We start from the raw sequence: 15,997 nt of genomic DNA on the forward strand, positions 1-15,997 counted from the left end.
CTATCCTGGCAACAGGGACATAAACAGCAGAGCACCTGTTTTAATCCAGCGTACTCTGAAGTATGAATATGTATCAAGAGTCATCTTATTCACCTCAGCACTCAATTGAGTTTTCGTTATTAGATAAAGCTGACATCCTTAGCAGCAACAAGCTAAAAGATGTAGCTTGACGAGGATAAAATGCAGATGACAGCAAGTGAAGCTAAGACGTTTTAATGATGGACTTCGGACCCTCGGAAACTGAATTTGGTAATCTTCAGTGGAAGAGAGGTCCAGGTTCAAACGTAAAATTTTTAGACTATTTAAAATCTTGGCCGATGGCTTTTAATGACTCAACTTCAAAGTTTACCTTTTTTCCCTTCCTCTATTAAATTTAGCTTCTATTCAAGTTACTAGGCACTACCATTATCTCTAGTCTTTTAGTCTTATTTGTCCCCCTTTCCGCCCTCCACTTCTTTTATTCTTGATTAACAAAGTCCCAGAGGGGAATGTGCTCCAGCTGCCCCTTCTGTCAGTTACACACAGTCAGTGCACAAAATCCATCCCCCAACCATCCACTCCCATACTTTCACATGTATTAGTCCCAGATGATGCTTTCCATACAGACACTCAACCATGCCCACATACACAATTTCAGAAACACAGGTAGGTATGGCTAGTTTCAGGAATGTGTAAATATGTTATGCTGTGTGAGTGCGTGCCTGCATGTGTCACTGTGTTCCTTTTTCCCTAGTGTGGCTCATATGGGTGGAGGACATTCTCATAGTAATTAGGGATCAGCTGGGCTAGGGTGGGGGTGGGGATTGGGGGTTTACAGCAGGAATGCGTAGGGAGACAGATGGAGCTGTGTGCAATCGCTTCACTTTTCAAGGCGCTCTAACTTCCTCCTTCCTGAGGGGCGCAACGTCCCACCCTCACACGAAGCGTGCCGCTTTTGTGCAGATGCCAAAGCTGGACAAACTCCTCAGGCATGGCATGGAACCATTTATAGGGCAGGATGTTGTCGTAGTAATGGTGGCTGACCGGTCGCTGATCCAGGTCGACGGAAAACGGCCAGAAGCCGTAGGTTGTGACTTCCTCACACAGTCCTAGGGCTAAGCTCACCAGGAAGAGCCCTGTGGATAGGCGCCTGGCGTGCACACCATGGGATTTCCAAAATTTACCCACTGTGCGTAGGAATTCAGGGTTGGCAAAAAGCATGGTGAGGTTGGAGGAGGAATCTGCCAGTGTGTAATATGCCCGCAGTGATGGGTCTGTGCCAGGCCTCATGGAAAACGCAGGCATGTAGATGTAGCTCGAGCCATAGACCTTCATACTATCCACAAAATCTTTTCTTGACCACAGAAGGCTCTGAAATCTGAGTAAGAGAGAAAGATAGATGCATAACTGTATACTTTAGAGTGATCGCTAACCTGGTGACTTCTCTGCAAACTAAAGATTGCTTTCTTCAGTTGCTTTCTGTTTCTGCCAGTTGTTAAAGGAAATGACCTTGCTATGCTGGTGCAATAAATCTATAAACTACAATGGCCTATTAGACTAACACTCATGACCACTTGTCAGCAATTTAACATTTAACAAACATTTAACAGCTTCGAGTAAACAGACAATGTGACAAAGAAAAGAAAAGGCTTTGTACTACTACTGCTATTACAAGTTATTATTTATTATGATGTCTTTTATGTTTCTTTAAACCCTTTACAATGCCTTTATAATGCCTAGTGTTGCTTCTGCAAATATTCTACTTATTGTTTAGTAGCTCTGGGCTGAGTTGTTCTTGTCTTATGCATATTACAGCTATAATTTGTGTCTTCTGCAAAACCCATATGTAAACTCTTGCATATCTCATGCCTTCACATTCCTTCCACAACTCAGTCCATTAGTCTTTTCCATCTGTCTGTGCCTGTGTCCTCAGACGGATGCTTTCCTGCCCCCATCTACAATCTGTGTGATGATCCAAGATAGCGGTGCGGAAAACAGTGTTCCTGTCTTTGTTTTGCTCTTTTTCTTGTTTTTCACAACACTGATATAGTCGTGAGCTCTTTCTCAAAATCAAGAGAAGCAAATCCACAAATTTTTTAATCACAGAAGAGCTACGAACCACACTGACGAACTGCAGCTTCGGAGGCATCTACCATCGGCGACCCCTGCTACTACACCTTGCCCACAGTGGAAAAGTCGGGGCATCTACCATTAGCGACCCCTGCCACAAGACCTCGCCTACAGTGGAAACGTCTCAGGTGGTGCGAGAGGAGACAAAAGAGGGGTAAGCGCTGAGGCATCCGGAGCAGGCTAGCGGCTAATCCACACAAACCCGCTATTCCCACTATTGCACTGTTCAACGTGCGCTCCCTGGACAACAGGCTGGATCATGTACACTTACTTCGGTCCACCTTGAAGTCAGTGAGAGAGTGTTGTGTCTTCGTCTTTGTGGAAACTTGGCTTAACAATAACATTCCCGACAGCACCATTCAACTCAACCGGCTAACATGCTTTCGAGCCCCCCCCCCCCAAACATACAAACTCTGACCCACCACCATTGCCCTTTCACTGACTGCCCCACACGAACTTGCCCACAATCACTATGATTGTCTTGGACACTGCTGTTTAAATAATTGTATAGTATTGTATTGTGTTTTACATAAGACTTTTATTTTATTTTATTTTATTATTATTATTTTTCCTTTTTCGTCTTTGTATTTTTAGCATACACTGAGGGCCATGGGAGCAAATTCCTGTGTAAGACTGTACATATGGTCTTTGACAATAAAGCTGACTTTGACTTTGAGTCTTTCTGGTCAAGTGACAAATGTACATTTGCTTAGTGTTTGCGACAGTGGTGCAGTTTCCAACTTGTTTACCTTTTCTCTATGATGCTTGGGTTGGCTGTAACCAGATGTGTCTTTGTGCCCACATCCTCCGCATATTCCTTTGAGATCGGTGGAAGGTTACACCTAAATAAACAGAACAAACACGAGTCTGAGTTTTCAGTTGGACAACGGCAGATCAGCTCTGAACATGTTTAGCCCAAGTTAAGTGCATGCGTGAGTAGAGAAAGAAAACCATCATTAATGGAGCTCTAATACTGAGATTCACCATAGCAACAGGTAAATAAAGAGCAGAGCATCCATTTTAATCCAGTGGACCGAGGAATAACAATGTGGTCACTTTAGGCTATGAGATTTTTTTTTAATAAACAGGAAGGGAAAAAGGAGTCATTTCAAATTGCTTGATCCGCTCATGATCACATACACTATACTTTCTGTGGTCACCTATTACCAAACTTAATTTTTTAGAGAGTCACTTTGACTACATTCACACTGCAGGCGAAAGCGCATCAAATCTGACTTTTTTGACCCTATGCGACCCATGTCCGATTATGGTATGACAGTTTGAAAAGAAAAAATCAGATATTTTCAAATCTGACCTAGGTCACTTTCGTATGTGGTACTGAATCCAATAAATATCTGATGTTTTAGAAAGCAACTGCTGTTTGAATGGTCATGTCGCATTAAATCTGAATGTCAGACACTATATGTTTACATAATTTAACGACTGCATCTCAGCCTGTGACCAACTGTCACCATGAAATGTTCAGAACACAGGGTGTCTAGAGGCTGAATTTAACACTTACATATTTAGTTCTGTTTTAGATTCTTGAACTCAATTCAACTCGATTTATTTCAAAATTCACCCCAAAGATCCCAACTGTGACAGCCTTATCTTTTTTAAATCAACGTGAATGATATTCAGTATGGCAAATGACAGATTGCTGATCAGTGTGTTATCTGCCGTAAGCTTTATACAGAGTTAAATAATGATTGCTAAAGTATATCAACATTTTTCCAGAGAAATAAGTTAATGTTTCTGTGCTGTCCCCAGAGTCACAGAGTTAAATAAATGGAGACCAGTTTTTCCAGGTTTTTTCCTGAGTTGATAAGAAATGTACCATAATCACTGTCTTCGTTCTCACATTGACAACTGATTATAAAGCGGTGATGGTTAAGGAGGTAAAATAACAAATGTCTAAGTAGGATTTCAGCATGTGTAAAAACATAAACTTAATTCACTTTAATTTTTCGGACCAGAAGTCGCACTGGGTTATAAAGCGCACTGTCGTTGAACAGGTCTGTTTTCATACATAAGGCGCACCAGATTATAAGGCACATTAAGCAAAACAAAACAGTCAGATAAGTCAAACTTTACTGAACTCATTCTTCTTGCTTCCTTCACTTCCGTACCATTGATTCGTTAATGTTGAATTCTGTTGCAGCTGCTCCATGTTGTTGTAGTATATTAATGACTAACCTCATATTGTGGGTAGATTATCTCAGTTGTTCTCCTGACTGAAGTTTGGTTCGTTTAATGGTCCGTTTAATTTTTATCGAGTGGAAAAAAGTTAGCATCATGCTAACATAGCTGTATCACTAGCGATCACGTAGCACATCATTATATACCAGCTAGTGCAACTTCAGTAACCCTGCAAACATCACTGTTGTTTAGTTTTCTGTCTTCATTTATGTTGGAAGTGATAGCAGAGCTGTATGTTTCAATTTTTTCAGAAATCTCTCAGTCAGAACATGCTATATCATGTTTAGGTAGAAACTAGCAAGCTAACTTCCTGCTAACTTCTAACTCCATTAAATTTAATAAATTCCGTTTTCATGCCTGGATGTTAAACTCAATTGTCACACCTGGTAAAGCAGCAACGCTGATCATTTTATTATAAATGAACGAATTTAGACAGTTTTTAACTCTCAGTGATGCCGCAGTGTTCATTTGGCTCTGGGACCTGAAGCAGACGGAGGTTTGGACACAGATTACTCCGCAGGACTCCTGACTATCCATCAAGTGGAGCGGCTTTGTAGCTTACCAAAGTTGCACTAAAACATTTTTTGACACATTTTTGAGTGCCGTGTACCACATAAAATCTGTTTGAGGCCAGTAAGCACAAGCAGAATTCATACATAAGGCGCACCAATTATAAGGCGCAGTGTTGATTTTTGAGAAAATGTAAGGATTTTAAGTGCGCTTTATAGTGCGGAAAATGTGGTAAATTAAATTAATTCACTCTGTTTATTCACTCTAGTATTATGCACTGTGACAGCAACTTAATGAGGAAGGAAATTTAGTCAGAGAGAAAGCGAGTTTATGGAAGAAAATGTCTGTTACTCTGGTAACTGGCTCAGAGCTGACAGGACTTGCGGATAGGAAGAACAAAGTGAAGTGGAAATGATGAAGAAAGAAAGAGCAGAGCTGGAGCAGGAAGAGGCATAATGACAAAGAGATCATGATCAGTGTTGCCAACTCCTCAGTAAGGAAAATCGCTATTGGCTGTCCTAAAAGTCGCTAGAAGTCGCTAAATGACGTCATCACCTAATTTGCATAATTGGTCATGCTAATTGTAACCTATGTTGTTGGAGAGAGAAACAACATCGTGGAAGAGACATAAAGTGAGTAAAAAACGTCCTAAATGCATTTAGAATTTATTTAGAACTATAAATTAAATTTCTTTTAGCAATTATTGTTTTTTCTAATGTCACAATTCCAGCCCTGCTCCTTTACCCGGGCTTGGACCGGCAAAAGTGACCCGAAATTGGCACTCTGGGAGAGTTACTTTGTGTGTGTGTGTTTATAAGTAGTTTTAAACCTTGTGATCCACAAAACAGCATAAGAGTAAAAGAGTAAAAGAAGAACTGACTGCGTTACAGCACCCGCTGCTTGTTGAGAGTAAAAGTGATATGCGCTTTCACGTCTTTTTTTAGCGACTTTTTTTTAGAAAAAAAGTTCCCTTAGGGATCTGAAAACTCGCTAAATATAGCGACAAAGTCGCTAAGTTGGCAACACTGATCATGATATGTGTAAATGTTAAACGGTCATGTATAGTTTGAAAGAGTTGTTTCAGATTTTTAAGTTAAGAGTAATTTATAAGATGTACTATGTATGTGGCTGGTTTCTAGACACAGAAATAAAATGCAATTAGGTGGAACAGTGATGTTCATCTTCGCCACAGCAATCAAAACGGTGGGGCAACATGGTGGCTTCCACAAATCGGGGGACGCTCCTATTATTTTTAATGGACAGAAATCTAAGTTTATGCAAATACATGATTTGTTGGAAGATGTAATTGCACAATGGATCAATGAATATTTATGAGTAGAGTATTTTTTTTTCTATTAATTAAACTCAAAAATGCTTACTGTACCTTTAAGTTAACTCTCTTTCTGGAATAGAAAACTCAAAGCTAACAGACAGCTCAACAGACATACAGCTGTTACCTAAACCTTCTTCCTGGAATAGGGCCAACAGTCAAAGTAAATTTAGAAGGTGACTCAAAAGATAACCACTAAGCACACAGACAAAAAACACCTACTCAACATTATACAAACAACTTAATTTAAACATAAGACAGAAACAGTTTCACTTCACTGTCGCTCAAAGCAAAAAAATGCTCTGTTGTGTTTTCTCGAGGCGGACAATCAGCTGTGCTTTGTGTTTAGACTGACACATACCTAGCCAGAGTACGTCAGTTACCACGAATTAAAAGACGTTTGTGCAAATGCAGCTTGTATCAAGTGTTTATCCAGAAGTATTCACTATTTCCTAGCGCTCTCAAAGGTCATCCTTTAGGTGAAATGCATATGTCATGCATTTTTCTGCATGCACGAGGTCTGTTGGCTGTTGATGGTACATTAGTTCTTCAACTTGAACTTCTACTGCCCTTATAACTGATGAAAATGTACCTTTCCCCCCCTGGTCTCCTCCTCAGTCTCAAGTCTTTGATTACTTTTTAAAAATGCCAAGACAATCAGCACGTTTATAAAATACAATCGATACTCCTAGTATAACACAACAGAAGATAAATATCTGACATACCCCATCAGATGTTTTTTTTCTGCTTAACCTCTTTTCTTTCTCATCCTCACTGTGGCCCATTTTTCTGTCTCTGTTCATCCTTCTTTGTTGAAATCGACACCAGCTCTTATAATCACTGATGGTATCTAGCAGGTCTCTGGGGAACTGCTGATTCAAATTTGGAGTGTTTTTTGTTTCTTACCTCATAACAAAGTCGGCCTGGTCGATATCCCTGCCACACTTGCTGTGTCTGAGAATGCCGCCATTTCCCACCACCGCACACTTCTTCAGGGGAAGCTGCAAAGGGTTTTCCTGCACAGGAGACAACATTAAGCTTTGTTAGAATGCACACAGCCACTAGCTCCTAAACACATGATGTAACACCCCGGGCCTAGTGCTAATGTGCCTTTATAGCCCCCGGGTGCTGACCGACAAAACCAGCAAAGTGATAAGAAGAGTTGAGGCAGGCTGAGGTAATAGAGATGGATCATACACAGTTTCTGTGTATTATCCAGGACTTTAAACGTGGCATGGTTGTTGGTGCAAGAGAATTTCAGAAACTGCTGATCTATGGAGATTTTTCCATACAACCACTGCATGACAGGAGTTCTCAGCGAAAATGCCTTGTTGATGCCAGAGATCTAACGATAATGGCCAGATTTTAAGCTGATAGGACAGCAACAGTAACTCAATAATCACTTGTTACAACTACAGTATGCCAAAAAGCATCTCTATATGTACAGTACATTGAAACCAATAAACCATGAATTTCGCACCCGAGCCTCAACTCTTGCGGCCCAGTACCAAACAACCTGGGGGTTGGGGTCCGCTGCTTTACACAACATGCCTCATTCACTCATTCAGATCACATCACCAATATTCCAATTGATGGAGAGCACTGCTCTAACCTGTATATACCTTTCAACATTGCTGGTGCCTTTTTCAGGGAACCATTTCCACTAAAGCACCTCCATATCAACAGAGATGCAGACTTTTTAGGTGAGTGCTGACAATACACCTCACAGTCCCTCTCCTTTTTAATCTAGAGGATATGGTGTCCATGCCCCCCCCCCCCCCCCCAAATTTCTACTTTAAAATCTTCCGTTTTCCACTTTACTGTAGTCCATTTGAAATAAACAACCAACATGAAAGTGACTGGTAGTGACAAAAATGTCACTACCAGTAATCAATTTTGTTGCAGTGAATCATTATCTTACCATCACCACAGCTGAAAACTTATTAAGGACAGGATTAAAGCTGCTGCAGAAGACACTGAAACACCACCCAAAAGAAATGTCCTCTCTTTGTGCATTGACTGCATTTAACTCAAGGGAATGGATTAAGCGAGACAGTGGAAACAATTGTTCTCATTATTCCCCTCAGAGTGCACCCGCTTGAGGCACACACACACACACACACACACACACACACGCATGCACACACACACACCTACACACACACACACACACACACACACACGTATAGAGACGCAAACACAGACTCTTTGCCCTTAGAGTCTCTTTTAGACCTTTAACAGCAAACCAAGAAGAGGACAGGAACCAGAAAAACAAGCTAAAGCTGTAAAGCTCTAAAGGTAAGACACTTGTTTCTTTAGCAACAGCACCAACTACTTACATTAAACCAAATCTTTTACTAATACGTGGACAGATTTTTTTTTTGGCTTGTTAAGTTGACCTGATTTATCCAACTGACTGAACAGACAAATTTACCATGATATAAAAGAGAAAACATGTTTAAGTAGTTAGTGTTGGACTTCTGTTCTATTTTTTGGTGTTATAATGTTCATGTAAGATTTTTCACTCAGTCAGTTGTGCTGCATACACTGTCAAAGGTCTAGAGAAAAGGAAAGACATCACTAAGTAAACATAAAAAAAAAGATTATAGGACTCTACTGCTCAGTTCACTGAGCTGTATGTATATATGCTCTGTTTCAGTCACTGAACTAACCAGCAATTAACTGTCAAAGCCCTAATTGGCACATTCCCTGGCACATGCCCAGATACTGTAGCTGCTGCCAGCTTGGTGCAGCGTGGCTGCTTGTCTGCATTCAGACCTGCAATCACAGCAATGGGAGTTGAGAAGAAGGGAGTGCTTTTGTGTTTGAATTTGAGCACAGTACATCTCACCAAACTATCAGTTGTCTTTTTTACTGGGAACCATAACTAGCCACAATATAGGTTTAAGGAAGTGAAATGGTCCCCATAAAATATGCAATAGACACAAGGACATGGCTCTAGAGAGGAGCAGGGAAATGAAAAGATGACACATAGAATATAAAGACCTAATCATAGTATTTAGTCAGAAAAACACACTTGGAATAAAAGAAATGTTGGGCGAAACAGTCACTATATAGAGTCAGTTCACTTAAAAACACAAAACCCACCATGTTACCTTATCGCACTGTTTTCTAATGGAAATAATATTCAGCTCCACTGTTTACAGTGTTCTGAGCACTGTCTGCCACACATGTCGATTAACAAGTGGAAAACTGGTTTAATATACATACTATACATTGCAGGAAATGTAATAAACAACTACTCCATCATCTTTGCCTGTAATAAGACTCTAACACACTATCTGTACATCTAAAGAATATCAGCTGAAAACCTCATTTTAGATATTTTTTTTTGCTCTCTTTGCATGTTGTGAGTTGCTGGTCTCCTATGTCCTGAAAAAAGCGCTTATTCAATGTGCAACAAGCAGATTTGCAGTTTTCATCGAAAGTGTTATCGACAAGTTTGAGGTGAGAAAAAAAGTTGCTAGGTTTGTGTCCCCTGTACGGCCAGACCAAAGCTAAAGTATGATTTCAGCAGCTGTATATTATTATTGAGTGGCTTGGTATGAAGTGCATTACCACTGGCATTGGCACTGGTACTGAGAAACGTAGAGAAGGAAAATGGAGATCCAACAGTGGTTCTGCACTGCATTATACATCAACATGCAGCAAATCCTCGACATGTAAACATACCACGTCTGTTCTCCTGAAATGTGTAAAAACACTGCCAATTCTGAGCATTTTGAGAACAAACTAAGGCACTGTATGTACTGCAATTTAAAGAAGTGCGTTGGCTCAGCAGGGGAAACGTGTTAAAAGATTTTTTTAAGTTAAGAGCTGAAGTGATGTATTTCATGGTGAAGCGTTTCATGGAAATTGGAAGACTGGATGTTCCTGAGATCAATGATCCAAAATGGATAATGGATTTGGCATTCCTTGTAGACATGACACAGGAGCTAAAAATCCTGAACCTAGATCTACAGGATCCCGGACAGCTCATCACAACAGCCTATGAGACTGAACTGTGTGAAACTCAGCGTTGTGGTTTTTTTTTTGTAGTCTTCGATCACTACCGTGGGCCTCCAATGAAACGACCCCAGCTCATCTGAGATTGAGACCCCTGCTCTCAATGTAAGAAACAAAGCAACGCTCCCAGTATACTTAATTGAAAATAGGGCTGTTTTGGAAATCTCAAAACCAAGGTATATAGTTCCATTAGAATTAAAAAAAATTAAAAAATGAACAGTGATTTGGATTATAGTTGACACATCACCAAAACAAAAGGCGAAGTCTTGCAAACTGCTTGATTTGTCCAAAACACATTAATTTATTTTGCCATCATCTAAAAAAAAGAAAAAAGAAAACCAGCATATCTATATTTGAAAAACAGGATCCTGTCTTTCTGTGCCACTGTTGCTTAAAAAATCTTTCCTGTAATTGGTTGTGTAAACAGCTGCAGGTTCATCTCCACAAATGAAATCACAGTGCCAGATTTAATTTGGATAAAGCAATGTAGTCTGATTTTAGAACATTATGTGGAGCAAAAATGCATAGATTCTGCTAAACAGGAAATAGGAGAGGTGAAGTATGCAATCTACTGCTATGCGCAGATGATATCTCTCTCTTTAGCTCAACATTTTCTTTTACATTTGCAAGTGATTTATCTGCAATGTTGTTGCAGCATGTAGTACAGTCAACTGCTTGTGATGGTGTGAGGGACGTTTTATGGGCACACTCTAGGCCCCCTTTGTATCAACTGAGGATCATTTACGGCCACACCCTACCCAAGTATTGTTGCTGGCCATGTCCATTCCTTTATGACCATAGTGTATCCATCTTCTAATAGCCGCTTTCAGCAGGATGAACCTTCTCACAAAGTTCAATAAAATACAATCTGGCTTCTTGAACATAACAATAAGTTCACTGTCCTGAAATATCCTCCACAGTCACCAGATCTCAATGCATCAGAGCACTCTGCACGTGGAGGACTCGATGAATCTCGTCATAGATGTGCAGCACATAAATATACAGCAACTGTGTGACACTGTCATGTCAATAAGGATGGAAATCTCTGATGAATGTTACCTGTACCGTGTTAAATATATTATACACAAATAATTAAGGCAGTTCACGCTAGTACTAACAAACTGTACCTAATAAAGTGTCCGGTGACAGTAAGTCTATGTTTAAACCAATAAATTAAATGCAAATCCAAACAAACACAAGTGCCTAGGTTGGTCATTTTATTTAATTATTCACACTCACCTCCCCCTCTCCTTCATGAAAGAACATGCACAGCTCATGCCTGGAAATTAGAGTAAAATATTCATCACATGTACCAAGAAGGATATTTGACTGCAGATCTAAAGCCTCAGAGAAAGAACTCAATACGGTAAACACAGCAACAGCACTTACACCTATAGCTCCCCTTTCGTTGCTGCTTCTACTCATGAACACAAAAAAACCTCTTTCCTTTTTTCCTAAGTGAAAATAGAGCAAAGAAGAAAGACCTTGAAGCCACGCCCCTTTCCAGTTTTAAGTAGTGTTGCAACATTGTCCTAGACTTAAGTGGAGAAAGAAAACCAGAACAAGACTTATATAGTTGAGTGTTATAAAAGGTCAGAGCAGGAGCCTTTTTAATGTTTAAAAAAAAGCTAAAAAGGAAATTGCAGGGAATAACTAACTGTATGATCTTTTTCAGCTTTCAAGTTGCCCCAAACCACTAATCCCGTCACATCTTCATATCGACTCCTGTCCACACTAAGAGCTGTAGACCTGTAATCCTCTCCCCTCCTCCATTATGGATCAGCTAGATTTCACACTAACACAGTCACCACAACACATCTGTAATGCACCGGGTAGGACAGAAATCAATTTTCAGTTATTTGGTCTCAGTAACATCTCAAAGACACAGCTGCCGGTCTTAAAAACATGCATCTCTAGATGTGGGAAAGTCAAAACCCCACAATAAAACCAAGAGGAAGGACTCGGATGTGAACTGACCGTGGCAGCAACTCACACAGCACTATTTTCTGAGAAACATAAGAGCGTTACTTATCAGTATACCTGTACAAAGAGAGAGTACGTGTTGTTGTTGACGGTGTGCGAGTAGTAAAACTCGCCATCGTACCACAGGACTTTGCCCACAGGGGAGTTCTCCTTGGTCACTGCAAACATCTGCTTCGGATCGCAGCATTCTGACAGCAGCTTCCTGTGGAGAAAGGAGGAAAGACCAATTTTGGTGACTAAACTAAATTAGATACTTTAACTATATTACATGATTACATCAAGCTAATTTTAAACTGCCTTTTCTCTCATCTGTTAATCCCCAAGAAGCAAGCAAACCTAAGTCATCAACATATAAAAGGTCTTTATAGCTCCATTAAAAGAGAACCACAGAAACAACCCAGCTCCAAGTGAGCATCACATCCTCCAGCAGGCATGCTCTTCAGGGGTCACTTTCTCTGATTACCCTGTAATCAGCTTTGCCTCTGAGAATGTTTAATAAGATATAAATAAAGCTGCTACTGTGTAACTAACACACTCAGAGCTCTGTTTTTGCTTTGTCTGTGGTCATCTTTATGGCTGAGACACTACTGTAATACACTAGAATTACTCCCTTTAGAATTATGGTTTTGTTTGTCATAATTGTTGGTCTTAAAGCACCAAAATATTAAAAGCATGTATTAATTACGAAATTGAAACTGAAATTAGAGGCCTATTTTTTCCTGGGAATCTGTTACATTCAGCAATAGGCCTTAAAATTATTATCAATCATTTCATCATTTCATCTTCTCTTGAAACACACTTAAATCCAAGGGTGGGGGGGCACACACTGCCAATCACAGCTTGAAGCTTATTAAAGGAAATTCAGAGCTCTGAGTCAAACCTGTACAAATCGATGCCGGTCTGGTTCTTCTGCCAGTCTTCCCCCTGCCTCAGCACCTCCTCCACTATTTCTTTATCGCTCGGCAGTCTGTAGACAGGGAAAACGTAAAACCAGCAAAGCACCAGCACGCACAGAGCGGCCCACGCCGACAATTTGGCCCGGTAGCATCGCAGAAACATCTTTCCCTTTTATTTTATTTTCCCTCTATCCCTCTCCTTTTTTTTCTTATCTGTTTCTCAAAACCACCAGCAGAGCGAAGCCTGTGGTGTGAAACGCAGTCTTTTCAAAGCAGGTCTCTCTGTCCGTCCCGAATCCCCGTCTCATCCCGCAGACGCGGTGGGGGTATGAATGGAGGAGCAAGGTAGTCTGTTATCCAGTTGTTTGGCTCGAGCATCAGTTTGGAAATCCGTTTTTTTCTTGGCGAGGTTTTAACAGCGAGCAGCGTCTATCCCTGCAACGGCTGGCGCTGGGTCGCGGGGCTGTGGGGCAGCGTGTGTGGCTCTGCAGGAATCTGCTGTTCTGTTCTTGGTGCATCACCATCTCCATTACAGCGCGCGGTTCGTGAGGAGGCACGCGTGTTCCCTCCAAACCCCGCGTCCTGCTGCATCCCGATTCTGTATGTCCCACTCCTTTCCACCTGGATCTCTCTCGACCCCCACGACCACGATCACCGCGCGTTATCGCCCAGATCCTGGACTGTTCTGCTCTGGGGGTGCAAGTTAACCAGCCAAGTCCGACTCAGCTCCCCTCCACCTCCCCGTCTTTCTTCTATCGACACCGCCCCCTCCCTCACCCCTTTCCCCTCAGACAAAGTGCTTCTTGTGCAGTCGGAGGCGCATCAATGCCAATAGTACCTCGTGCGACAACGGAAAACGGCTTTCAAAATAAAAGCACACGCGATCCTTACGGCCTACGCTTGTCCACTTTTCCCCTGCACCTAGCAAGCTGAGAAGGACCTGAACATAATTTAGGTTTGAATTTTATTGAAATTATTTTATTAAAGTGTCTGCTCTAACACAACATATATATAAAATCATGGATAAATATCTCTTCCAGCACGTCATGTTTATTTAGGGATAACCCAAACAGTAGATGTTATATAATCACATAACCCTTTTTAATGGTTTTATGGCCTCTGTCGTTGTAACGCAACCTTTGTAGTAGATTTTCTCCTCTTGCTGGAAGTTCCTTTTTGCCCTTTAAAATGTTCCAACAAATCTTCTTACTGTTGGAGTGCCACGTTTCTCTCTCTACAAATCTACAAATATATAAAGCAAAATCAACTTTGGTTTAGTCCCGCACTGTAGAGCATGCTGAGCAAAGGCTTTTGATTTTTTTTATGTGCAAACATGCAACCGAGGAGCACATGGAATATTATAAGATTATAATGCTTCTAGCCGTACAGTGCATTCTGCCAGACCATATAACACACTCACATAATGTCAATAAAAAAGGGGGAATAAATTCAAATCTTAAAATCGCAAATATGTCGATAAAGCAATGCCATAAAACACATGCCTTAGAGCATATTGTGTAATCTTGTATCTGTTATGATAGCAGTTACAGGTCTTAATCTATTTTACATGAAAAATATGCTATTCTAATCCCATATAAGAAGGTGAAGCTGAAGGTACTGTCCTTTTAACACTAAAATATTAACTGTCAACCTTAATGTTAAACATTCTGGCTTAAAGAGCAGATAAACACATCAAAATCCAAAGAAGACTTCTTATCTCAAGGAGCTGGAACCTCAGCGGAGCGTGCGACTCCAAAGTTTGCTGTACCAAGTTTAGCCATCAGCGCTTCTCTTTGGACTTGCCTTGAAACATTTTTCGATTATTAGGCACTATATCTTGATGATTGATTTCATAAAGTAAAAGGCACAGCATCCACATGCTACTGTAATATTCACTGAAAGGCTTCTGCTAAATAATTTACATTCCTACTGTGACAAGTGACTGTTTATAACCTGTACATTTTTTTTTAATCTTTTGACTTTTCTTTTACAGCATATTTCAACATATTTCTCCAAGTTTCTTGAGTGAGAGTCTTTATTTTAAAGATCCTGCTTCAGAGTCACGTCTGTATTACCGCTGACTTGTCGATGACTGACGCGTAAAAGCAAGCATCTTCTCTGATGTGAATCGCTGTCGCCCCCTGCCGGACATCTCCTGCACAAGCGAAATAGGATTTCACATGAGACGCTGCTGCAGCTGTGAGATTACCACACCTCAACGCCACACTAAAGCCACTTTGCGATCTCATTTTAATCCAGACTTAACCATCTTCAGACGATTGCTTTACAACAAAAAAGTCCCCTTTTTGCCATGTGCCCAGGATTTTTCTTTTGAGTTGGACTGTACTTGCAGCTGCAGTATAACCTCCTGTGTAAACCTTCGCTATGTAACTGCTTTATCCCCCCCAGAATAATCCGGTGTGTGGGCGTAGGCATACCAGATTTTCAGTAACTTGAATTTTTTAACTTTGCTTCCAGCTGTGCTTTCTCTCAGGATGCCTCTTTGACCCTGCCAGTTATGAGATACTTATAAGGGAACTCAAGACAAGGCACTTATATATTAAAAAAAATACTAAAATACTAAAATACTAAAAATACACAAGAAAGAAAAAAGAGCCTCACAAATGTTTCTTATCAGAGTGTAGCTTGATAAGGGAAGTGATGTGATAGCATCACACAACTGCTGCAGATTCGTGAGCCGTACACGTCCATGATGTGAGCCTGCTCATCCACGACATCCCAAAGGTGTTCTTTTGGATCGAAATCTGGTGACTGTGGAGGCATGGTCAGCAAAAATAGTCAGGAGGGCTGGGGCATTCAAATAATGCTCATTTGACACGAACACACCCAAAGTCCCAGGACGATTACATCTCCACCTCCAGTCTGAACAATTGATAAAGGGCAGGGTGGTTTCATACTGGCATGCAGTTTATGTCAAAATCTG

General features: G+C 40.8%; 1 protein-coding gene across 1 annotated transcript; it reads right to left on the reverse strand.

Moving 5' to 3' along the window:
* Positions 1-728: 728 nt before the first annotated feature.
* st8sia1 (ST8 alpha-N-acetyl-neuraminide alpha-2,8-sialyltransferase 1) lies at positions 729-13,806 on the reverse strand. The gene is made up of 5 exons (XM_040036050.1): positions 13,038-13,806; positions 12,215-12,359; positions 7,055-7,164; positions 2,859-2,951; positions 729-1,357 (listed from the first exon to the last, which is right to left on the reverse strand). The coding sequence occupies exons 1-5, from the start codon at positions 13,214-13,216 to the stop codon at positions 877-879; spliced, it is 1,008 nt and encodes a 335-aa protein (XP_039891984.1). The 5' UTR covers positions 13,217-13,806; the 3' UTR covers positions 729-876.
* Positions 13,807-15,997: the final 2,191 nt, after the last annotated feature.

Source organism: Simochromis diagramma, unplaced genomic scaffold (assembly GCF_900408965.1).
Source record: "Simochromis diagramma unplaced genomic scaffold, fSimDia1.1 OVJJ01000816.1, whole genome shotgun sequence".
Lineage (NCBI taxonomy): Eukaryota > Metazoa > Chordata > Actinopteri > Cichliformes > Cichlidae > Simochromis > Simochromis diagramma.